At 46.2% G+C, this 26526-nt stretch overlaps 1 protein-coding gene across 1 annotated transcript; it reads right to left on the bottom strand.

Moving 5' to 3' along the window:
- Positions 1-8606: 8606 nt before the first annotated feature.
- HYAL4 (hyaluronidase 4) lies at positions 8607-26137 on the bottom strand. Its single transcript, XM_073573413.1, has 3 exons — positions 25205-26137; positions 9123-9212; positions 8607-9038 (listed from the first exon to the last, which is right to left on the bottom strand). The coding sequence occupies exons 1-3, from the start codon at positions 26135-26137 to the stop codon at positions 8607-8609; spliced, it is 1455 nt and encodes a 484-aa protein (XP_073429514.1).
- Between the last annotated feature and the right edge of the window lie 389 nt (positions 26138-26526).

Genomic DNA, 26526 nt, shown 5'->3' with positions numbered 1-26526 from the left:
CACAGGATAGTTCAGCACTGATCACATTGCGGCTCATGCTTAGAGGGTAGCAGAGCACCTCTGGTGATTCCTTGCTTCGTAACACGAGATGTGCTGGGAGGTGGGTGGAGTGGAGATCCATATAAAAGAGTGGGAAGGTTTAGAATTGCTGGTCAGTCTGACGGGAGGTCAGACGAGAGGAGTTCAGTTCTGAAGTTAGTTTTGAGTTCAGTTTGAGTTCAGTTTAGAAAGAGTGCTGCAGCTGCTTCAGTGATCTGAGCCAGCTGGCACGGGAAAGAGAAGAGAAGGAGAAAGACGTAGAACTGCAACCTAAGCTTCCATAAGAGAGAGAAGGAACAGCGCGGAACGAAGGAGTAGGAGAACAGAGAGGAGTTGTGGGTTGGAAGAGGAGCCCTGCCTATAGGTTCTCAGCGCAAGGCCGGGGCCCGGTCCCCGAGGTTGTATGGACATTTATGGTTCTGCAGCAGACACCGGTGGAGTAGTTGGCTGTAAATGCACTACTCCCATCTAAGACTTGGGACACAACAGCAACACGGATAGAGAGCCGGGATCCAGGAGGTCCCTGATCGGGCGACAGCTGTCTGTCATACAAGTGAGGTTCTAGGAACATCTGACAGGAGGAACTTCAGAGTAACCACGATACTGGAGTTCTTCACACTAAAAGGCGCAATAGAGGAGTCGTTCAGGAAAGGCACATGTTGGCGGAGTGTTGGAGAGGAGAACCCTGACTTGCCCGGGAGGTTGATTGAGTCTCTACCCCGGAGGACACGGCACGAAGGCAGGCACCAGTGGGTACCACGAACTGTGAGTAAAGCTTTGAAACTGCACGCCCTGGTGTCCTCCATTCATTCGCCGCTAACACCTTCAGCACCGCTACATCTGGGTACCAGCATCTATACCATTCTGCGCCTCTCCTCATCCATTGCACCTACACTGCCCTGGGACTACAGCTCCACCTGTGGGGAGCTACACCATCTTTGCTGCACCACACCATCAGTCACAGTGGATCTGCATGCAGCGTTGGCTCAACATCTTACTTGCCAAACACCACGGGTGGCGTCACGAACTATCCATATAAACTACACTATTAACATCACCGCCATTGATATTGGGCGCCAAGCGCCACGGACCGGGTCACTGCTGCTGTGACACATCCCCCTGACACCGGCCCAGTACCGGGTACCCCGCTGTCCTGGGTGTGAGGGAGACCCAATTTTGGCGTCACGAACAGGATGATGAGACCCGATGCCATCGGGTTCTGTGCGCCTGAAATTTGTGAGACTTTGTGCTTTTGAAAATGTGCAGAAGATCTGATTTAATAGACTGTAAAATGGACATTAGAAATGGCCGCTGGCGCGGAGAAGAAGGGCATGAAGAGATGGGAGGTCCTAAGAAAAGACCGCGAAGAGTATTGGGCCTTCCCTGCCTGAATTACTATGTGACAGCGACATGGCCCACCCCCCGAGGGGTTCGTATGCTGGCTTGGTATGGAGGCGCTGGAAGAAGATGCCGCCCCCTGAAGGAGGGGCAGAAGAAGCCAGTGGCGGGAAAGGGGCCGAGGCAGGAGGTAGATCACCAGAACGCCATTTTGGAGAGTGAGGGAAGGAGGCCTGCGGAGCGCGGGGAAACGGATCTCCCTGGCGCCATGGCTGACGGCTCCAACCCGATCTACGAGATGAACCGCTGGCATTTGGAAGAAGAAATAGTCAAGCTGACCACCCGGCTGCGGCTGAGGCAGGAGGCTTTGGGGAGACTGAGCCGGCAGCGCGCCCCAGAGGGGCCTACACCTGCGGTACCTGCGACAGCGGTACCCGCCTTTGCCGCACCGGATCTTCTCCTGGCAGACTTTGCGGAGCTTGGAGCCGCTGCCATGCCACCAGCAGCGTACTCTGTCCCCTCTATGCCGCTGATACCGGAGGAGTTGTATGCAGCCCAGGGAGCTGAAGCGGAGGAAGAGAAGCCCCTGCCTGGACCTGGCGCAGCGGCGCAGGTCCCACCAGCGACCCCCGCGGAACCCGAGCTGATATTGGCTCCAATGCCATCCCCGGTGTCTCACCGGACAGCGCTTATTGCCACCACGCCTGAACCGGAGCAGAGGCCGCACCGTCGGTAACTCCCAGGTATCTACCCCGTCCTTCCTAATGGGTTGATGGGGAGGAGGACCATGCTGGTGGGAGTTCGGTTGGAGCAGGCACGCCCGATTCGACATCTACAGGCCAGAGGAGGTTCTGGATCATTTTGGGATGGTGATTTCAGGATTCCTTCACTGCCCGGTCCCCAGGTAGTTGCTTGTCAGCGCCACCCAGATGTAGAAGCCCTAGGAGCTAGACCTCGTACCAGAACAGTGGAACCGCCTATTGAGGAGGAACAGTTGATGGGCATTGAGATACATCATGGGTTCCATTTGCCACAGCTTCAAGGTCCTTTGGAGAGAAACCAGAATCAGGGTGAGGACAGTTCCAGTTCAGCTTCCAGAACCCCAGGAGGGGACCACCACTAGAAAATTTACAGTAACTCTCGTTACCCAGGAGGGTTTGTTTGCACCAGTTGTGCCTTTTTCTATTTTTGCTATCATGTTTTTGTTTTTCTGGTAGCACCTTTGGTTGCCCTGTTTTGATTGGTAGCGTTTTCCCAATTTGAACTAGCGATCATGAACTTGGAGTGATCCAAAAACTTTTATTGTAAATAGTTGCACCTCTTTAGGTGCCCTCTCTTGGTTTTACATATAGAGAGACTTTGCGAAGATAATGTTTTTGCATGGACACTTTTTGAAGATGATGTCTACCTCAAAGGACACTGCAAGAGATCCCGGCTGGGAGCGGTGTCCAGCACTTACAAGAATAACTGTTGAATGTTTTACTCTGAAGTATTTGATAATGTGTTTTATAAGAATATTAGTAACTGAGAAATTGCTTTTATAGAAGAATTAGGAATGTCTGATCTAGAGATGAGTGATGTGAATAAAGAATTGAAAGTAGACAGGTGACGGACCAGGTACTTGCGGTCAGCGTCTTGCGTCTAGAAGATACAGTGAAAGTAGAAAAGTAAATGTGTACTAAAGAGAGGAAAATGAGAGGAAATGTGTTACAGAGAATAGCACTTTGAATTGAGAATTGCACTTAGAATTAAAAATTTTAGATAGAATTGTTTGTAACGTTCAAGATGAGTACCTCCTATACTAGGAAGATTAGTATAAGAAAAGTTTGTTCTGCATTACAAAATGTTTGTATGTTTCTTTGCTGTCTACTTTGTTGTCTTGCAGCCCGCGGACGTGCTGTGTTTAATGGGGGGTATGTGGCACCCCTGAGGCTCAGTCTCCACAGAGGTACTGCATCTTCTCCTGAGGTGTAGTGCCCCACCGCCTAGGTAAGTTGGGAACTCCTTTCCTCACTCCAACACCTGCATCCCACACACAGGATAGTTCAGCACTGATCACATTGCGGCTCATGCTTAGAGGGTAGCAGAGCACCTCTGGTGATTCCTTGCTTCGTAACACGAGATGTGCTGGGAGGTGGGTGGAGTGGAGATCCATATAAAAGAGTGGGAAGATTTAGAATTGCAGGTCAGTCTGATGGGAGGTCAGGCGAGAGGAAGGAGTTCAGTTCTGAAGTTAGTTTTGAGTTCAGTTTAGAAAGAGTGCTGCAGCTGCCTCAGTGATCTGAGCCAGCTGGCACGGGAAAGAGAAGAGAAGGAGAAAGATGTAGAACTGCAACCTAAGCTTCCATAAGAGAGAGAAGGAACAGCGCGGAACGAAGGAGTAGGAGAACAGAGAGGAGTTGTGGGTTGGAAGAGGAACCCTTCCTTTAGGTTCTCAGCACAAGGCCGGGGCCCGGTCCCCGAGGTTGTATGGACACTTATGGTTCTGCAGCAGACACCGGTGGAGTAGTTGGCTGTAAATGCACTACTCCCATCTAAGACTTGGGACACAACAGCAACACGGATAGAGAGCCGGGATCCAGGAGGTCCCTGATCGGGCTACAGCTGTCTGTCATACAAGTGAGGTTCTAGGAACATCTGACAGGAGGAACTTCAGAGTAACCACGGTACTGGAGTTCTTCACACTAAAAGGCGCAATAGAGGAGTCGTTCAGGAAAGGCACATGTTGGCGGAGTGTTGGAGAGGAGAACCCTGACTTGCCCGGGAGGTTGATTGAGTCTCTACCCCGGAGGACACGGCACGAAGGCAGGCACCAGTGGGTACCACGAACTGTGAGTAAAGCTTTGAAACTGCACGCCCTGGTGTCCTCCATTCATTCGCTGCTAACACCTTCAGCACCGCTACATCTGGGTACCAGCATCTATACCATTCTGCTCCTCTCCTCATCCATTGCACCTACACTGCCCTGGGACTACAGCTCCACCTGTGGGGAGCTACACCATCTTTGCTGCACCACACCATCAGTCACAGTGGATCTGCATGCAGCGTTGGCTCAACATCTTACTTGCCAAACACCACGGGTGGCGTCACGAACTATCCATATAAACTACACTATTAACATCACCGTCATTGATATTGGGCGCCAAGGGCCACGGACCGGGTCACTGCTGCTGTAACACATCCCCCTGACACCGGCCCGGTACCGGGTACCCCGCTGTCCTGGGTGTGAGGGCGACCCATATGCTTTTAACTTTTTACAAACAATGGATTAAATAAAAGACAAAATTTTAATTTTTATGGAAATAACCCCTTGCTGGTTTTTCCTTTTTTGCCAGAACTGAGTGGGGACTTGCTTTTTATGTGTATTGAGTTGAAGCTTTTATTGGGAACATTTTACATAACATTTTGGGTCATTTTGGATCACAGTTATCTGGCTCTCTACACTGACCACTTACTTTGGGGTTTTCATCTAAATCTGAATGACGTGATTCAGATGAACCCCCCCCAAGGGATCCATTCACTATAATGAGGCAGCAGAGTTATTCTAACTGCACAAAAGAAGTGACATGCTGCAGTTTTAAATCCGCACCAAATCTGCAGCATGTGCGCAGCAGATTTGGCCCTGCAGAACTGCTGCAGAACTGCAAGTGATGTACAGTACCATTTAAAGCTATGTAAAACAAAAAATGCAGTGCACATGCTGCAGGTTTTTCCACGCAGATTTGGTGCGGATTTAAAACAGCAGCATGTCACTTCTTTTGTGCAGTTCTGATGCAGTTTTACATCTGCTCCATTATAGAAATCCGCAGGTGGAAAATTGCAGGGGAAATCCACCCAAAAACTGCACTAAGGGTATGTGCACATGTATTTGCTGGTGCTGCGGATTTTGTAGAAAATCCGCAGGTAAATTTCAGGTCAAAAGACCTGCGGTTTACCTGTGGATTAGGCTGCGGTTTAGCCCTGCGGTTTGTCACCTCTACAATGGAGGTGATGGTAAACCGCAGCGGAATCCGCAGAAAAGAAGTGACATGTCATTTCTTTCTGCGGATTTGAAACCACAGCAAAACCGCGTGGAAAATTCCGCAGCATGTGCACAGTGGTTTCCATTTTACATAGAGTAAAATGGTACTGTACAACGCAGCAGATTCTGCAGCGGACCCGCAGCGCCAGAAACGCTTCGGATCCGCAGCAAAATCCGCAACGTGTGCACATAGCCAAAATCTGCACTAAACCTGCAGGTAAAACGCAGGTCAGCGGATTTAGCAAAATCTGCGCTGAAAATTCCACAGCAGAATCTACAACGTGTGCACACACCCTTTGAGAGCTATAACTTTTTTTCCACTGATGGAGCTGTAAGATGACATTTTCAGCGGTATGATGTTTATTTATAGCCATCTTTTTGATTGTGTTTTATTCCACTTTTTGTTCGGGGTTATGATGATAAAGCATTATTTTTTGCCTTGTTTTTAACTTTTTTTATGGTGTTCACTAAAGGGGTTAACTAGTTGGAGAGTTTTATAGGTCGGGTCATTGCGGATGCGGTGATAACAAATATGTGTACTTTTATTTTTTTATATTTTTTTCATTCAAATATTTATGGTTTTTAATTTTTAAAAAATTATTTTTAATATTTTTACAATTTTATATATATATATATATATATATATATATTTTTTTTTTTTTTTTCAACTTTTTTCTAACTTTTTTACTTTGTCCCGCTATGCGACAATCACTTTTTGCAGGTTGATCGCTTCTATAACATGGAGATGAAACACCATCTCCATGCTGCAGAAACTGTCAGCTCTGCACTGACAAACAAACTGGGCATGATTAGCAAGTTTTCTAGGTCTGGTGACCCAGATGTTGTCATGACTATATCGGGTCGCCATGGCAACTATCGGGACCCTGCGTCACATCGCTGTGTCTCCGATCCAAAGGCAGAGGGATTTGTCAGCCCTCTGCCTGTTCCCGAAATGCTGCAATCGTCTTCACAGCATTTTGGGGGTTAAAGTGCCGAGAGCAGTTTGTGACCGCTCCTGGCACCTTGTGCCAGGTGTCAGCTGACTCCTGGTGGCGATCGCCCGCGTAGCCCCTGTGTGCGCGGGCGATCGCTCAGATGTAATATTCTGTCCATGGTCAAATAGGCCCAGGGCACATGGACGGAATATTACATCTGATATCAGAAAGGGGTTAAGGAGGATCATTACCCAATTATTACCCAAATATTAAAAATATTAAAAATTTACATATAATAAAGGTAAGAGTGACAACTAAAATTCTGCAAGTAAATGATTAAAGAAGCACTCCCATCAACATTTTTATCCTCTTAATATACAGTATTGCAATCATTATACAGTGGAGGAAATAAGTATTTGATCCCCTACTGATTTTGTAAGTTTGCCCACTGACAAAGACATGAACAGTCTATAATTTTAAGGGTAGGTTAATTTTAACACTGAGAGATAAAATCCAGAAAATCACATTTTATAAATTACATAAATTTATTTTCATTTTGCAGTGAAAAATAAGTATTTGATCCCTCTGGCAAATGAAACGCCCCCCAGGGCCGGGGGTACTCGGTACCGGGCCAGTCAGGCTCTTTTACGGGGGGAAAGTGTGTCACGGTGGTGCTAGTTACCCGGTCCGGGGCCCTGGGCGTCCAGATGTAGATGATGGAAGTGCAGATGAAGGGGAAGATGGTAGGATAGTTGTAGGGGAAAAGGGGATTCGTGACGCCACCTGTGGTATCCGGCAATACAGGTGTTAAGCCGACGCTGCTTTGCAGATCCTCTGGGACGGTGTTAGGGCAGCGGGCATGGTAAAGCTCTCCACAGGTAGAGCTGTGTCCCAGGGCAGTTGAGCCAGTCATGGTGATGGTGTTTGCAGTGTGAGGCAGGCAGTTGTAAAATAACTCCAAGGACACAGGTGCAGTTTCTGGGTTTTTACTCACAATTTTCGTGTACACGTTGGTACACTTAGTGCTGTGTCCTCCGAGGGAGGGGTCCGGCAAACTCCCAGGCAGATTGGGTACACCTTTCAGGACTCCTCCTTGTGTCTTCTCTCAAGGCCGTGTCTCTGCACTGAATTCTCCTTACTTTCCCTGCCCTGCGCCTTCACAAGTAGTGCCCCCAGTTGGTAGCCACGGATCTTCTCAGGTGATGTGGGTCAGGCCCCAAGGTCCGTTACTCATACCGCTGCTTTTTGGAGGGTGCTTGTGGCTGTGGCTGAGGCACTTAAAGTTACCTCAGCCTCCGGCTTCCTAGCTGAGTCCTATAATCCTCCACTAGTTTCAGGGGCTGGCTCCCTCGCTCTGGCCTGGTCCTTCCCTTCCAGGATACGGGCCCCAAGGGTGGCCATTTGCACTTCCTGTGCCCCTAGGACCCCTTCTTCCCAGTCCAGGAGCGTGGTTAAGATGTTGCTCTCTTTTCCACCCACAGTCCTCTACAGCAATCCTGCTCTCTCGCTGGTGCTGTCACCGACTGACTAGTTTCTGGAAGGCTCTCTTTACCTCAGAACTAGCTCCTCTCACCAACTGTCACCTTTCTCAATTTGAATGGATGCCCAACTATCACTCCACTACCTAAGCTCCTCCCACTCTACCTACCTTCCACACTAACCCCCCACACCCTTTCCTAGCCAGTCTGGGATGAGGCCATCCTCCAGAAGGGTACGCCCAGGTGCCCTGACTAGCTAGAGGGTGTGATGAGTGCAGTGTTAGGAGTCCTGGGTGGTGATCCCTCCTTACCTGAGGGTGGGATACCACACCTCTGGATGAGGTCAATTTTCTCTGCATGAGTCATAAGTCACTGCAAAAGTCCCTGGCAGGGGGGAGTAGGTAGCGGCAGGGTCAGGAGTTGAATGATGAATGCAGGGAAAATAGATTTCCTGTTTCTACATAGAGCAGTTTAAAGAGAAGAATTAACTGGTTAGAAAGGCAATATTAGCAATTGTAAGTACACAGTGGTATATAGTATGATTGCAGTATATTAAGAGGATAAATATTTTGATGGGTGTGCTTCTTTAATCAGACATAATTTCCTTGGAGAATTTTAGCTGTCATTTTTACCTCTCATTTATGTAAATTTGTAATATTTGGGTAATGATCCTCTTTAAGTACTATTTACTTGCCCCGCTTATCAAATTAAAGGCCAACAGCAGAGTCCTGTTGGGAAATAGCAGAAACATCATTTTTGTGAAATATTTGTAAATTAGACAGATCATGCACTAAATTAATTGCAAACTCTTAGTAAAATGATAGTTTGGAACAGCACACAGAAAAAAATGCTAAAAGAATGGAATGGTAAGCCAGATCCATTATGTGAGATTTTTGATTTCAAATTTATATCCTCAATTTGTGGGAATTCACAGAACATCCCAGTCCAACCTTCAAAGCACTGGCACACAAACTTCTGCTTCATGTATTTGACATCTTGCTTTCCATGGTGCCCAGTCACATAATGTCCCTTACCCGACAAATGGGATTTGATCTTAAAACTCTTTGGATTCAAGTGCAGATAAGCTGCTGAGTTTTGATTCTTTCTTACACATCTCCCATGTTTGTTGCATAAGACCTTACTGCAAAGTTTAGCAGCCTTAGTCACATTGACTATGTAGTGTCCGAAAGGTCCAGCAATAAAGTTCTTCAATAAATTGCAGCTATCCTTTAAAAAAAAAAAGATGGTACAAATTGAATAAATAAATTCTCTTTGATGAAGGTTTACATTTTTTATGTGCAATCATCTTACCACTGTGCTGGAGTATTCACTGCCTCCCCACAGTACAACGCCTGCTGCACCCATTGCTGCACTTTCTCCAATTGTATGTACTAAGTCAATCTATAATAATAAACAAAATATGACATGTCAAAAAACAATTCTGTATCTATTATAATGTAAATTGCTGGTTAAATATTAGATATGTGTATACTCAATGCATATATTACTGTACATGAATGTAGATCATAAAACAACACATTTGCATGATAGTGCGCTTTTTCGTTCTTTTTGGTCGAATTCCCGACCATTTTCCCTCAAAGTCGGCACAATTCTGGCGCAGTTTGGTAAATGGTCATGTTTCCACTAATGCTTTTGTTAAGACTTTGGCAGGGATAGTTCCGCTGTTTGATGAGTGGGGAAGCGAGGGGTCTTTTTTTATTAACTTATTGTGTGGATATTCCATCAGCCAATCAGGCTGCAGAAACCATCCACAATGTCCAGACACAAGGGCTTCTCTCATTTCCTGCCAAAATCACATGTCCCTCTCCATAGACAAAGGTGACATGTTGTTTTTGCACCATTTTGTTAGTGTAACAGTGCAGAGAGGCTGCTCCTGCTGCTGCAAGTAGTCAGATTGCTAGATAGGTGGTTTATTGTCAGTTAGTTCAGCTAAATAGGATCTTGTGTCAAAGCGATCTTCCAGCATCTAACTCGTTTGTGCTATTAGTGTGGTGCAGGCACGAGGCCACATTTCAGAATCCAAATAGTTTGGGATAATACACTGATGCAGGCACCAGGCCACATTTCATAATAAAAATTGTTTGTGGTAATATTGTCGTGCAGGAACTAAGCCACATTTCATAATAAAAATTGTTTGGGATAATATTCTGGTTCAGGCACCAGGCCACATTTCATAATCAAAATAGTTTGGGCTAATATTGTGGTCCAGCCAGGAGTCTACATTTCAGAATCTAAATGCTTTGTGTTAATTCTGTGGACCAGCCACACTATCTCAGGAAATAAATACAGATTGTTAACTTACTGATAGGTGACTGACAAGTGTGGGCCTAGCAGTGGCGTAGCAACTGTTTGTGGCGCCCGGGGCGGTCGAAAAATTTGCCGCCCCTTTGGTCGTTGATAATTCGGAAGCATCCGAAGAGCCCACACTACACTCAAAGATCTAATTTTTAGTCTGCTACTAACTCTGCTATTATTTCTAAATTTCTAGACTTTCAACTTCTTGCAGTTCTCTATATATATGTATGTATTAGCTTGATGATGCTGGATGAAGACCTAATGGCTTTTTTTAATAATAATTTTTAATAATGTGACAGAAAAAAAAACAGAAAGTACAAATTATTTTGGCGGACAGGGGGCGGACACTGACAGCTTGGGGTCCCTGTGCAAGAAATGTGTCCGGGCCCCCCTCCTTTTATGGCGTCAAAGCTACGTGTGTGTGTATATATATATATATATATATATATATAGATAGATAGATAGATAGATAGATAGATAGATTATTGATATTATATAGCCACACACACACATACAGGTATATATTACATAGTCTCCTTTATTATGTATATTGCTGTCCCATACACAGTGCCTTCTCTTGTTATGTACAGTTCCGTCCCTTACATATTGGATTATATAGAGCCCTGTTTTTTATTACATACCGTCCTGTCTTGTTAGCTGTATAATGCAATGATGGCTGATGGAGCATGGGAAAGCTTCCTTTCTAATGGAGGAGCTGATGGACTGGTCGTCTGGTCACCGGCTCCTCGATCAGCAGTCATTTTATATCTAACAAGAGAGGGGACCATGTAATAAAAGAGGGCGCTGTGAATAACAAAAATAACAAAAATACACTATGTAAGAGACAGCACTATACATAACAGCAGAGGAAGCTATATAATAAGGGACGGCACCATATATAACTAGAGAGGATGGTAGGTAATAAGGGGCGGTGTTATACATAATAAAAGAGGAAACTATGTAACTAAGGATGGTGTTATACAGAATTAGTGAGTACACTATATACTAAGGGACTGTGTTAGACATAATAAACGATAATGTCTTCCTCCACCTCCCCCTGTTCCTAAGGCCATTATAAGTCCCCCTTCCTCCCATCCCAATCCCCCACACCCCTCATTGTCCTCCTCCCCTCGCATCCCATTATTGTCCTCTCCCCCACCTCCATCATTTTCTTCTCCACCACTATCTTTGCTTTCTCCCCCACCACTCCCATCATTGCCCATTCCACCACCTCCATCATTTCCTCCTCCTCCACCACCCCCATTTATTGCCCTTTCCACCACCACCATCATTGCATTCTCACCCACCACCCCATCATTGCCCTCTCGACCATCACCCCATCATTGTCTTCTCCCCATCACTGCCTTCTCCATCACCCCATCACTGTGCCTTCTCCCCATCACTCCCATCATTGCCTGCTCCATCATCCCATCACTCCCATCATTGCCTGCTCCATCACCCTATCACTGCCTTCTCCATCACCCTATCACTGCCTTCTCCATCACCTCATCACTGCCTGCTCCATCACCCCATCACTCCCCTCATTGCCTGCTCCATCACCCCATCATTGCCTGCTCCATCACCCCCATCATTGCCTGCTCCATCACCCCATCACTCCCCTCATTGCCTGCTTCATCACCCCATCGTTGCCTGCTCCATCACCCTATCACTGCCTTCTCCATCACCCCATCACTGCCTGCTCCATCACCCCCATCACTCCCCTCATTGCCTGCTCCATCACCCCCATCATTGTCTGCTCCATCACCCCATAATTGCCTGCTCCATCACCCCATCATTGTCTGCTCCATCACTCCCCTCATTGCCTGCTCCATCACCCCATCATTGCCTGCTCCATCACCCCATCATTGCCTGCTCCATCACCCCATCATTGCCTGCTCCATCACCCCCATCATTGCCTGCTCCATCACCCTATCATTGCCTGCTCCATCACTGCCTGCTCCATCACCCCTTTATTGCCTGCTCCATCACCCCATCATTGCCTGCTCCATCACCCCATCATTGTCTGCTCCATCACCCCATCATTGCCTTCTAGACCATCACTCCCATCATTGCCTGCTCCATCATACACACAGACATACACACACACAGACATACATACATACATACACACAAGACACCACCTCTCTCCTCTCACCTGTCCGCAGCATCGCCCGCGCTTCCTCCCTCACACAGCAGCGGCCGCTGAATGATGACGTCATTCAGCGGCGCTCCTCTGTGTGAAACAGGAAGCGTGGCCTCCGGGCAGGAAGCAGGACGGACCCTTGCCGCTCCGCTCCTGCTATTCACTCTTGCAGGCAGCGGAGCTGCCGTGATCGCATCGCTCCCTGCCCACCGCTGCACTGCACTGCAGGGTGGAATTGCTGCTGCCGCGCCGCCCCCACACACATGCCGCCTGGGGCGGACCGCCCCCCCGCCCCCCCACGCTACGCCAGTGGGGCCTAGGTTTGGGAAACAGCTGGTTATAAGAGGGACTGCGAGACCAAAGGCTGGCTGCTGTGCTGAGAGAGGGTGGAGTAGAGTGAATACAACAAATTGTTGGACTGTAAATGAGGTGCAGGCAGAGATGTTATGGTGGATTAAGAAAGTGTCATGATCACGTGTGTCTGGACGCAGATGTTTCCGCAAGGCGAACCCATGTGACACACGTGACCCTGGATACACCTCCTCCAGTGGGGCGCATTTAAATAATAAAACGTGCAGGTGGATACGCCGCCTCCACCTGGCGAATTTAGGAATTACATGTTAACATATAAATTTCTGGAAACACCGCCTCCAGTACGGCGAATTTAAATAATAAGGGGGGAACCTGGGAAACTTTAACAATGGTGGGCCCTGTGATAGGGAATGGGGGACGTGGAGACCTCCTAAGCTCCCCTGAGCCAGTGTCCCTGCACTCCTTACATTCCCTAAACAGGCTCCGCACCTGTCGCCGCACGCGTACCTTAACGCCCTTGCTCACCCTGACCCTAAACCCTCACTAGGGAATGGGTCGGTGCGGAGACTAATCCCACCACTGCACTAATAACACACATGAGGAAAGACAATACAGGGGGAACACCACTTAGCTTTGCTCTGTTGCGTGCGCTCCTAGCAACAGAGCCCACCACCTGCGTGCATCTTCCCCTCCACCTGGATCCATCACCATAACTGGATCCGTCACCATCGTGCAGCCTGGGAGCAGAGTCCATCACCACTTGCAGCAGTCCAGTACACAGAGTCCCAAGATGAGTCCAGCCTCTGCCAAGAATCCAAGCATGCTCGAGTCCAGTTCTCAGCAACCAAGTCGAACATGCTGAGTGCAACTCTCTTCCTAGTCGCCACTCCTCTAAGCCATGCCCGCACTTCCTGCCGACACCATAAACTGCGACTCCACCAGGCCATGCCAGTCCTTCCTGCAGACACCATTAGCTGGCACTCGTTCTCTCTGGCTGACTGCGCAGGACTCCTATCCAGCTCCATCATTCCACCAGGCTCTCCAACAACTCAGCAAGAAATATCACCAGCAGTGAGTGAACACCCTGAGACCCATTTATAGAGTGTCACACCTGAACCATAATTAAGTGCAACCTAACCTAAGGTGCAATACCGCTAACCACCACCGGGGACAGTCAAAACACCTTTGAACTTAACCAAAGTAAAAAAAGTTCACTTTGTGCTTTTAATACCGCCAGATCCAACACTGGATCATGACAGAAAGATAATAATAATACTCTTTATTTATATGTGATGTGCTCGGTGTCTGAGATCATTAAAAACCAGTAGGCATGTCCGCTTCCGTACCAGCTGTCGGCTCTCACTCACCCCGACTGTAGTGGCTAAACAAGTGGAGGTTCTGGACCGGAGACCTGTGTGAGTACACTTGCGACGGTGACGGAGGAGGAAGAAGCAGCAGATGCGATTGATGGGTTGGCCCGTCGTTGGCGTGGCCCACTAGGCCGCCATTTAGCACAGTGACATTCACAGGCTAAATCATGTTGATCGCGCATGTGACGATTCATGTATGTAGTAGTCAAATTTTTGCTTCTACGGAGTCTATTTTTTTACAAAGTTGGCAGATAACGTGAGTTGGTCTTTCTTTTCTGTCTCAAAAAAGCTCCTTGCCACCCCTGCAAACTGCAGACCCAAGACCGCTGCTGACCACAGCCAAAGTTGTACCTGAAGATGCAGTGCTTGTTGTGGTTGCATCACTCCTTGTGCGCGACAAGCTTCAACGTAACCTCCTCGTCTTCCTCCTCTACCACTTACTCAGCTGCGTGCCTCTAGGTTCACAACAAGTGGGATCTAAACCTCATTGTTATCCTCTCTGTTCTCTCACTCCTCACCCTGAGAGTTAAGGCCCCGTCACACATAGCAATCTCGCTAGCGAGATCGCTGCTGAGTCACAAGTTTTGTGACACAACAACGATCTCACCAGCGAGATCGCTGTGTGTGACAGCGATCAGCGACCGGCCCCCCTGCCGGTATCGCTGATCGCTCTGGGAAACCGCTGGACTTTTCTTTGGTCGCTGGTCTCCCGCTGGCCAGCACGAATCGCTGCGTGTGACAGGCGGGAGACCAGCGATCTGCTGGTAACTAACGTACACATCGGGTATCCAAGGGACGTGCGTCCATTAGATACACAATGTGTACGTTAGTTACCAGCTCCCTGCATCAGCGCGCTGGTAACTAACGAACACAGCGACGCCGCGTGCTCGGCATCGCTGTGCTGATCGCTGGTGAAGCTGTCTGTTTGACAGCTCACCAGCGATCATGTAGCGATTCACCAGCGATCCTGACACGTTCATATCGTTGTCGGGATCGCTGGTGAGTCGCTATGTGTGACAGGGCCCTTACCCTCCTCCTCTTCCTGCCCTGACAGCACAGCACAGCACAGTACAGTACATGTGTGCCTCAGGTATCTGGCTCTCATCAGGATCACGTCCACCCCTAGGAGTTAACGTCTGGTGATGAGGTCTGGATTCTGATCAGACCCTACTTCGTCTGGCCCCAGATCCAACTGAAAAAAATTTGGGGCATTGGTACAGTTGCTTTCCTCCTCTTGAGTCTGTGAATCTAAGGAGCAGACTTCTGATGCCTATGGAATAGAATGTTTGAACAGCTCTGCAGACTTCTCAATCTGTGGTTCCCCAGAGTCAGTTGGGCAGCTGGATAGTTGTGAAGTGGGGATGAACAAGGGTAATTGGGATGCCATCTCTGAGGACTGTACTATGTGTGATGTTAAGGTGGAGGAAGAGGAGAATAGGTCACTTGATGTAGCACTTGCTTCTGGAGCACATGCTCTTTCTGGCCCTCATCTTCAAGGCATAGATAAGGGCATCCCGAAAGCTTGCTGCCTCAGGGTAACCTTGGACTCTGTTCTTTCCACAAAACACATATCCATGCCCTTTCCACTTCCTCCCAACTACAATTCAAAAATATTTCCCACACCGTTACATTCTTCTCCTATCCCCTTGTTATTCCCCAGCCTTTCCTCACTGTCAATCCTTTCACTGGCTCCCCATTACCCAGAGACTCCAGTTCAATATCCTAACCATTGCATACAAAGCCATCCACAACCTGTCTACTGCATACATCTGTGACCTAGTCTCTCGATACTTACTTTCATGCAACCTCCGATCCTCACAAGAACTCCTTCTCTACTTCTCTCTTATCTCCTCTTCCCAAAATCGCATACTAGATTTCTCCCACGCATCCCCTCTACTCTGGAACTCTCTACGCCAACATATCATACTCTTGCCTACTATGGAAATCTTCAAAAGGATCCTGAAGAACCACCTCTTCCAACATGCCTACAACCTGCAGTAACAATTGTTCCACCGAAACAATGCACAAGCAGCTCTACCCTCATTTATTGTATCCTCACTAGTGATGAGCGAGTATACTCGTTGCTCGGGTTTTCTCGAGCATGCTCGGGTGTCCTCCGAGTATTTTGGCGTGCTCGGAGATTTAGTTTTCGTCGCCTCAGCTGTGTGATTTGCGGCTGCTGGACAGCCTGAATACATGTGGGAATTCCTTAACAAAGAGGCATTCCTTACATGTATTCAGGCTGTCCAGCAGCCACAAATCATACAGCTGCTTCAACAGGGAAAACCCGAGCAACGAGTGTACTCGCGCATCACTAATCCTCACCCATCCCTTGTAGACTGTGAGCCCTCACGGGCAGGGTCCTCTCTCCTTCTGTAATAGTTGATGACTTGTATTGTTTAAGATTATTGTACATGTTTTTACTTTGAATACCCCTTTTCACATGTAAAGCACCATGCAATAAATAATAAGAATACTGCTGTGCAGCTGCCAAAGAGAGCGAGCCAAATAGCTTGTCCAGTCACAGAAGTTGTCAAAATGCTGCACAATTATACTATTTCTACTCTGGGGAAATTAATGCCACTTTACTAGTGTGTGACAATAATTTTTTGAAATGTAGAGACTCCAAGTTGAGTCTCCTTCATGTGTGTTTCCTGTATCAGTATGGCTCCGAGACTGGCAGGCCATGCACTTACTTTCAGTCAACTACCTGTGTTACTAACCTTAAATTTTTCTAACATTAGTGGTCTACCAAACTGATGTTTGTGCCACCTAAATGTGGCTGAACTGTTAAGCTGTTGCTTGAGGTACCAGGGCTCACAGCAAAGCAAGCGGTCCATCACCCACCTCATCTTAATTCAAACTTAAATTCAAAGCTATAAATGCTAGCCCAGACCCTGATACATCATGCATGGCCCATGGCCGACTGCTGCTGGGCCATTATCCAATTTCTACTGTGGGTCAATTGATGCCACTTTTATTCGTTTCTGCCCCTAATTTTTTAAAATGTTTGGACTCCACCTTTCTCAGAATCATCCTTACCCCACAATGCGAAACCTTGTAAGCAACCCCAGACAGAGGAAGATTGACAATCATCTTGTGTTTCTTCCATTTTCTAATAATTGTGTCAACAATTGTTGCCTTCTCACTAAGCTGCTTGCCTATTTTCCTGTAGCCCATCCCAACCTTGTGCAGGTCTACAATTTTGTCCCTGGTGTCCTTAGACAGCTCTTTGGTCTTGGCCATGGTGAAGAGCTTGGAGTGTGATTGATTGAGTGTGTGGTCAGGTATCTTTTATACAAGTAACTAGTTAAAACAGGTGCAATTAATACAGGTAATGAGGGCAGAGTAGGAGGGCTTCTTAAAGAAAAATTAACAGGTCTGGTAGAGCAAGAATTCTTGCTGTTTGGTAGGTGATCAAATATGTATTTCATGCAATAAAATGCAATTTAATTATGTAAAAATCATACAATGTGATTTTCTGTTGTTTTTTTTTTTTTTTTTAAAGTTTTAAATTCTGTCTCTCACAGTTGAAGTGTACCTAAGATAAAAATTACAGACCTCTCTGTTCTTTGTAGATGGGAAAACTTGCAAAATCAGAAGTGTATCAAATACTTATTTTCCCAACAGTATATATACTGTATATACATAATAATTGTTGAGATCACCTTGTAAGAAAGTGAAAACAACATGTAGGAAAATGTGCAAGCATCTGTATAACAATTGGTGTCTTGTTTACCCTTAGTATATAGTGGCATAGATGGGGATTTAGAAAAGGGTCTGTTAAGGACTTAAATGCAATAAATATCTATGGTGAACTTAGTAAATAACGGTGACGTAGTAACAGACAAATCCACAAGGGGGGGCTGAAGGCTTAGACCATAATGAGAGGTTTTATATGTCAGTTGATAGAAACATGATAGAAAAAAAACCCAGCAATATGGGTAAATGCAAACTGGCCTCTAACAGAAGACAAGTGAGTGTGACATGAACAATGTGACAATTTTATCTACTAAGTGCACCATAACTATCTAGTGCACTTAAGTCTATATCATACCCTTTTCTAAATTCCCATCTATGCCGCTATATACTAGGGGTACCTTTCCCCTTTTCAGTGATCCTTCTGAGAATTACTTTCTGTACATACCCATTGAAAATCTGTGTGTATTATTTCAGACACCCATACATATTTTTGTCATTTTTTTTGTAAACATCAATTCTATACCGAGGTTTGATTTGTGCACGTTTCCCCACATATTGTTTTTCTTTTCCTCAAGGAGGTGTCAACGATTATTATGTTCATATGTATAAGTTACTGTAAATCTCATTATATATTTGTACTGTAAATTTCACTGAAACATATACTTAGATTTGAACAACTTCACTTATTCCCAGAGCCATAGCGCTTTTATTTTTCTGTCCACATAGACATATGAGGGCTTGATTTTAGCGGGACAAGTTGTACTTTTGAGTGACACGATCAAAGTATACTCGAAAATGGTTAAAAAAAATCAAAGTGCGGTGAAATTGTGAAAAAACCACGATTGTGATATTGTTTTTTGGGAATTGTTTTTCCTGTGTATATGATTTTCCTCATCAACGCGATTATAGAGATACCAAACATGTCTAGTTTTTTTTTATTATTTTAGTGGTGAAAAAAAATCTGAAGCTTGTAAAAAAATATTTGGAGTTGTGTCGCCGTTTTCCGAGACCCGTAACATTTTAATTTTTCTTCCGATGGAGCTGTGTGATGCTTATTTTCACAAGGTGAGACAAAGTTTTTTATTAGTACACTTTTAAGAAAGATGTGATTTTTTTTTTTTTGATCGCTTGTTACAGTATTTTTGTGTAATTGTGGAGACCAAAAACTTAATTTGGCGTTCTTAAATTGTTTCCGTTTATGGTGTTTACTGATCGGATTAATTGTTTTTATATTTTGATAGACCAGACTTTTCTGAACAAGGGGATACCAAATATGTGTGCTTTATAATTTTCTTAATATTTTCATTTTCAACGAGGGGAAAGGGGGTGATTTGAACTTTTATTTACTTATTTTTCATATTTTATAAAAAAAAAAAATTTTTTACTCTTTACTTTTCTTGTTAACTCCCTTAGGGGGCTTGAAGATGCGATTATCTGATCGCTTGTGCTATATGCAGTGATGCCACAACCTGCCAGATATGGGGTGGGTTCGACGCATGAGTCCATTCCATACACCCACTTCCGACTTGCGCCGTATATACATCGTGGGCCATATATATGGATACACCTAAATAAAATGGGAATGGTTGGTGATATCAACTTTCTGTTTGTGGCACATTAGTATATGGGGGGGGGGTACTTTTCAAGATGGGTGGTGACCATGACGGCTATTTTGAAGTTGGCCATTTTAGATCTAACTTTATTTTTTCCAATGGGAAGAGGGTCATGTGACACATCAAACTTATTGAGAATTTCACAAGAAAATCAATGGTGTGCTTGGTTTTAACGTATCTTTATTCTTTCATGAGTTATTTACATGTTTATGACCACTTATAAAATGTGCTCAAAGTGCTGCCCATTGTGTTGGATTGTCAATGCAAACCTCTTCTCCCACTCTTGACACACTGATAGCAACACCACAGAAGAGATGGTTGCCTAAGGGGGTCATATTCCATCTCACTAGAAAAACTCAGGGAACATGCCATCTTCAGTGCATAAAGAGGGCAACACCTCATCATGTAGCAATTTCAGATATCCAGTGGCATTGAGGTTTCCATTGATGAAGAATGGTGCCACTATCTTTGTACCCCATATACCACACCATACCATCAATTATGGGTGTCAGGTCCGAGCATTCCTACATGAACAATTTCCTCGAAAGTCGATTGGGCCCGTTGAATGGCTACCAAGGTCTCCCTGATCTGACTCACTTAGATTTTTATCTTTGGGGTCATCTGAAGGCAATTGTCTATGCAGGAAGATACGAGATGTGCAGCATCTGAAACAATGGATACTGGAAGTCTATACTAGCATTTCCTCTGTGGTGTTGCTATCAGTGTGTCAAGAGTGGGAGAAGAGGGTTGCATTGACAATCCAACACAATGGGCAACACTTTGAACACATTTTATAAGTGGTCATAAACTTCTAACTAACTCATGAAAGAATAAAGTTATGTTAAAACCAAGCACACCATTGTTTTTCTTGTGAAATTCTCAATAAGTTTGATGTGTTACATGACCCTCTTGCCATTGAAAAAAATAAAGTTGGATCCAAAATGGCCAACTTCAAAATGGCCGCCATTGTCACCACCCATCTTGAAAAGTTTTCCTCCTCCCATATACTAATGTGCCACAAACAGGATGTTGGTATCACCAACCATTCCCATTTTATTTAGGTGTATTCATATAAATGGCCCACCCTGTATAAGGTGCATGTCTTGAAGAAGTAAATGGTGTTGTCCTCTTTTAGAAAACTTTGCTCCATACGCTGCTATAGTTATAAAAAAAAAACTGAGGCTCTACGCTGTCTCCCCGGTGTTTGGTTGCAGTGGTGACATCATGTCAACAGTACTGCAGTCAGTCACTGAGCTCAGCAGTGTCATGATCTGAAGTGATCTGACAGTTTTAAAAGCACAGAGTGAACTTTTTTTTCCTTTTGGCAAGTTGCCAAGGTGACTTGACTGTCCCCGGTGGTGGTTAGTGGTATCGCACCTTAGGTTTTCAGTTTAAAGTTCTCTGTAATTATGATTCAGGTGTGGGGCTCTATAAATGAGTCTCAGGGTGTGCAATCACGGCTGGTGATATTCATTCACTGTTTCTGAGTTGGTGAGAGCCTGGTGGAAGGATGGAGCTGAGGAGGAGTCCTGCGCAGCTTAGCCAGGGGGGACGTGTATCAGCTATGGTGTCTGGACGAAGGGCTGGCATGGCGTGGTGGGGTCGCAGTGATGGAGTCGGCAGGAAGTGTCTGCATGGACTGGTGGAGTGGCGACTATGGAGAGTGGCACTCACCATGTGGGACTTGGCTGCTGAGCTGGACTCAAGCATGCTTGCCTTCGTGGCAGAAGCTGAACTCATCTTTGGGACTCTGTTACTAAGCAGCAGCAACTGGTGGTGGACTCTGCTCCAAGGCTGCATTATGGTGAAGGATCCTGTTATGGTGATGGATCCGGGTGGAGGAGAAGACGCACGCAGGTGGAGGGCTCTGTTGCAGGAGCATAAGCACAGAGCATAAAGCTAAGTGGTGTCCCCCTGTATTGTCTCTTTCCCTCATGTGTGTTATTAGTGCAGTGGTGGGATTAGTTTCCGCATCGACCAATTCCCTAGTGAGGGTTTAGGGTCAGGGCGAGCAAGGGTTTAAGGTTCGCGTGCGGCGACAGGTGCGGAGCCTGTATAGGGAACGTTAGGAGTGCAGGGACACTGGCTCAGGGGAGCTCAGGAGGTCTCCACTCCCCTGTTCCCTATCGCAGGGCCCACCATTGTTAATGTTTCCCAGGTTCCCCCTTGTTATTTAAATTTGCCGTACTGGAGGCGGGGTTTCCAGAATTTGTGTTAACGTGTAATACCTAAATTCGCCGGGTGGAGGAGGTGTATCCATCTGCACATATTATTGTTTAAGTTCGCCACTGGAGGCGCTGTATCCAGGGTCACGTGTGTTGTGGGTCCGCCTTGCGGTATCATCTGCGTCCAGACACACGTGACCGTGACATTGTCACCAGCCCTACAGTTTTTTGTTTTTTTTCTGGTAAGCTTTTGGCCATGTGGAGTCCTGTGAGCAATTGTCAGGGTCTAGGGCCTTTGGCCATGTGGAGACCTGTGAGTAATTGTCAGGGTCTGGGGCCTTTGGCCATGTGGTGACCTGTGAGCAGTTGCTGCTGGGCTGCACTGAGGTGACTGGGAGCGGCATGGTGTGTTTAAGCCGCTGCAGCAGCAGTTATCTGGGTCTGGGGCCTCTGCTGAGAAAAAAAAAAAATGGCGGCTGTGATCTGGCTAAAAGCCCCTAGAGTCGCTGCTGGGGAGCGGGACTTGCTCATGCACGCGGGCGTACCCAGGCAGGTGGGAGGAATGGTGCCCCACGGAGCTGCTTGGTATTCCCCGAGGTGAAGGGGTACGTTCCAGTGATGAGCAGACTGGTGTAGAGTCCGCGGGGCTCACGCCAAATCTTTAATGCCGCCCCCTCCTGGTCGTGTAGAGGCAACCAGCGAGTTGATATTCCTCCATATCCGGTCCCCTCTCCTCCTGGTGTGAGCAGCAGGTGTGCTGGGGGGGAGTAGGGACAAATCTCAACCCTCGCCATTAACCAACCCTGGGAGGCGTAGACCTCATGGTAAAGAGGGTTGGAGGGTGGTGTCCCGTGGTGAATAGCAGGGGTGTGAGTGTGGTGACACAGGGGGACGCCTGTGCTGTCTAGTTCAGAATGAGTTCACCAATTATGACAAACAAATGTGTGCAATGAACGTTCAGGTCCGGACCTGTGTGTGAACGAGCGTGTATGGGTGCCACCAAAAAACATCTTGTGGAAGTGTGTTGTGGAACCTGATCAGCTCATAACAAACAAACACATATATAAACTCATTCCCCATGTCGGTGCTGTGGAGATGAGTGGTGCCTCCAAAATGAACTTTATTGCCAATACCAGCGGTGTGTTTGTCATAAACCTGAATTCAGGTAGTGGTGGGGTGAACTCAGGATCTGGGCGTCCCCGCTGTAGGTGTTTCCCTAATGAGGAGTGGTCTTGAGGGTCCAGAGGCCCCTCATTAAGGAGGGGGTACTGTCATGATCTGAAGTGATCTGACAGTTTTAAAAGCACAGAGTGAACTTTTTTTCCTTTTGGCAAGTTGCCAAGGTGACTTGACTGTCCCCGGTGGTGATTAGTGGTATCGCACCTTAGGTTTTCAGTTTAAAGTTCTCTGTAATTATGATTCAGGTGTGGGGCTCTATAAATGAGTCTCAGGGTGTGCAATCACGGCTGGTGATATTCATTCACTGTTTCTGAGTTGGTGAGAGCCTGGTGGAAGGATGGAGCTGAGGAGGAGTCCTGCACAGCTTAGCCAGGGGGGACGTGTGTCAGCTATGGTGTCTGGACGAAGGGCTGGCATGGCGTGGTGGGGTCGCAGTGATGGTGTCGGCAGGAAGTGTCTGCATGGACTGGTGGAGTGGCGACTATGGAGAGTGGCACTCACCATGTGGGACTTGGCTGCTGAGCTGGACTCAAGCATGCTTGCCTTCGTGGCAGAAGCTGAACTCATCTTTGGGACTCTGTTACTAAGCAGCAGCAACTGGTGGTGGACTCTGCTCCAAGGCTGCATTATGGTGAAGGATCCTGTTATGGTGATGGATCCGGGTGGAGGAGAAGACGCACGCAGGTGGAGGGCTCTGTTGCAGGAGCATAAGCACAGAGCATAAAGCTAAGTGGTGTCCCCCTGTATTGTCTTTCCCTCATGTGTGTTATTAGTGCAGTGGTGGGATTAGTCTCCGCACCGCCCAATTCCCTAGTGAGGGTTTAGGGTCAGGGCGAGCAAGGGTTAAAGGTTCGCGTGCGGCGACAGGTGCGGAGCCTGTATAGGGAACGTTAGGAGTGCAGGGACACTGGCTCAGGGGAGCTCAGGAGGTCTCCACTTCCCTATTCCCTATCGCAGGGCCCACCATTGTTAATGTTTCCCAGGTCCCCCTTATTATTTAAATTTGCCTTACTGGAGGCGGGGTTTCCAGAATGTATGTATAACGTGTAATTCCTAAATTCGCCAGGTGGAGGCGGTGTATCCATCTGCCCGTTTTTATTATTTAAATACGCCCCACTGGAGGCGCTGTATCCAGGGTCACGTGTGTTATGGGTTCGCCTTGCGGTAACATCTGCGTCCAGACACACGTGGCCGTGACAAGCAGCTTGTTCAGTCTACATGAGTAGAGTTTCCATGCTCAGTAATTTTCTGCAGTGCTGTTGTCACAACTTTAATGCTACAGCTTAGGCTGGGTTCACATTACGTTAAGCAGCCCGTTCAACGCATAGCGTTGATGGGTTGCGTTAACGCTATAGCATAACGCGATCGCGTTATGCTATACCCGCTAGCGCAGATAAATCATCTGTGCTAGCACAGATGATTCATCTGCGCTAGCGGTGACGGAGCCTCAAACGCTGCAGCCCGCGTCCAAGGCTCCGTCGGTGAATGACAGCACATCGCGAACGTGTGCTGCAGCATTGATGGACTGCCTAACGTAATGTGAACCCAGCCTTAACAGTAACAACCGGGGCAACGGCAGAGAGCTGAAGCTGGACTCTGGGAGCCAATTTAATGTTTAGCCTGTTTTTTAATAACTATATCAGAATTTGAAATAAAGTTTTTCTAAAAGAGTTCAACTACTTTAATGTGTATGGCAGCCTTAAGAGTGTTTTCCAGTTTCAAAATACCACTGTCCCCTAGTATAGTTGGGTGTAAAAAAAAAAAAAATATTCACCCACCCCGGGCGTTTTGCTGAGTGTCCGTCGCTGTTCCCTTCTGAGCTGTGAAGGCAGCCGCTGAGCTCAATAATTGGCTACATTGCTGTTTATGTGGTGGCAGCACTGCAGACAATTACAGACACAGTAAGCAGAGACAAAAACTCAAGGCTGGGCCTGAGAATTGTGAGTAAAGAAGTTCTTTTTTTTCTTTTTTGAAACTATGCCTGGAAATGACTTTAACACCTTATGACTAAGACCAGGATCATACATGCGAGAAACTCGGACGAGTCTCGCATCTTAATACCCAGGGACTGGGGAGCGGAGCGTGTGGCTGCATGTATTTCTATGCAGCCGCACGCTCCGATCCGAGTGCCAGCGGCAGTGCCGGGTATTAAGATGCGAGACTCGTCTGAGTTTCTCGCATATGTGATCCCAGCCTAACATCTATTAACATCTATAGGGAAAATTTGCTGAATCATAAATAAGGTTGCCATACACACCTATTTATCCACCAGCTAGTCCTATCACCTCCTCCCACCGTACACATGCATGTTCAGCCAATTGTGCATAAAATCTCAAAAGGCAAAGAGAAGAGCACAAGACTTGTTTAATGGGTACTGATGTACTTTGACAAAAAACAGATTACGCATTATAGAATCCAACATGCTTGATGTCAATTTCACCTGACATGTGCCACTGTAGAAAGAGGCATCCCAAGACACAATACATGACTGGCCATAATCAGCATGTTCTGCGAATGTTTGTACTATTCATATACGAACAATTCTCATTTTCATATTCCAATTCTTGTGCAAACTAACTAATAATACACTTACCTGAGATAAAGTATAAAGTGTTAATGCATAGAAAGGCCTTGCATATGCATAAATTGGCAGTTCATATGGTCTTGTTGACATTGACGCAACTCGAATTGCTTCTTTAAGACGATGATGGACAAATTTTTGACTGTTTGAGCTTGACTGAAGAACATAGTCTAAATAGATGGAAGGGAAAAGTGCACTGCTATATTCCCACAACCATTGCAGGTAGTCATTGCGCTTTATTTCAATTGTTGGACATTCTCCTGTATAAGAATAAGGATTCTCCTTATAATCGTAATTGTAGCAATCAGGAAACAGGTAGTATCCCCAAAGGCCTTGTGGTCTAATCTCCCGAGCAAGAATAACAGAATCTCTCATGAAGCTCATTGCAGCAGTGTCAAATTCTTCTTTAGCCAGTTTTGTGATTAGGTTTATAGGCCAATCTGGATGGCGATCCTCTACCAACGTCATTGATTTATCTCTGTAGATACTTTTAATTCCCCAGTTTCTGTCCCACTGTGGTCTCCAGTTCTCCCAGTCAATAACTCCAAGACCATGGAAATCATTAGCTGGTATTCGGCTAATAATATCTTGTACGGCTTTGATAAAATGCTTCTCGAAGCTTCCATTTTGTGGCACACCACCATGTACAGACTCCCCATCAACAGTAACATATGGGTAATATCCCAGGTGAGTGTGATAAAATATGGTTACATTCTGACCGCTCAAGGTTTCATTGGGGTTTACAACTATATCAAAGACGGTGAGATCCAAGTCAATTTTATATCGTTGCTTGCATTGCTGTGTAGGTGCATTCCAAATTGCAATAAAAGGTCTGTTCTGCAAAAGAGGTGATTTTGCTTGTTTATATCTTTGGCCATGGTTAATGCTAATGAGGATAGTCACAGAAAACCACAGTAGGCACAGGTGGATGCCCGACTTCAACATTTTGCCACACTTTAATGTTAATGATAATATTACCTTCAAAGGTAAAAGAAATAAAAATATTAGTAAATATAAGATAATGAAAGATTAGGACACGTGTAAAGTATCTTGGTGCATCTTTTCTTGCTAATAGCAGACAACAACAAATATTTGTATTGCGCTTTTCTCGCAATGGACTCAAAACTGCACAGAGATGGGACAGTAAGTGCAAAAACTGAAGGATCAAGATTAAAATTTGTGACTTTGGGAAGCCTCCATTTTGCATGATGTGTTCACTTGGGTATCTATTTATGAAGGGTCAGTGATAAATGTGTGCCTACATAGGAAAGAGTGGAGCTATGTTTTTTTAAGGGAACCTTTTGTGTGAAAAAAACTCAAATAAGGGGTTAATC

This window comes from Dendrobates tinctorius, unplaced genomic scaffold, assembly GCF_039654945.1.
Source record: "Dendrobates tinctorius isolate UK_male_01 unplaced genomic scaffold, ASM3965494v1 ptg000035l, whole genome shotgun sequence".
In the NCBI taxonomy this organism is placed as follows: Eukaryota; Metazoa; Chordata; class Amphibia; order Anura; family Dendrobatidae; genus Dendrobates; species Dendrobates tinctorius.
This window is presented reverse-complemented; position numbering and strand designations above follow the sequence as displayed.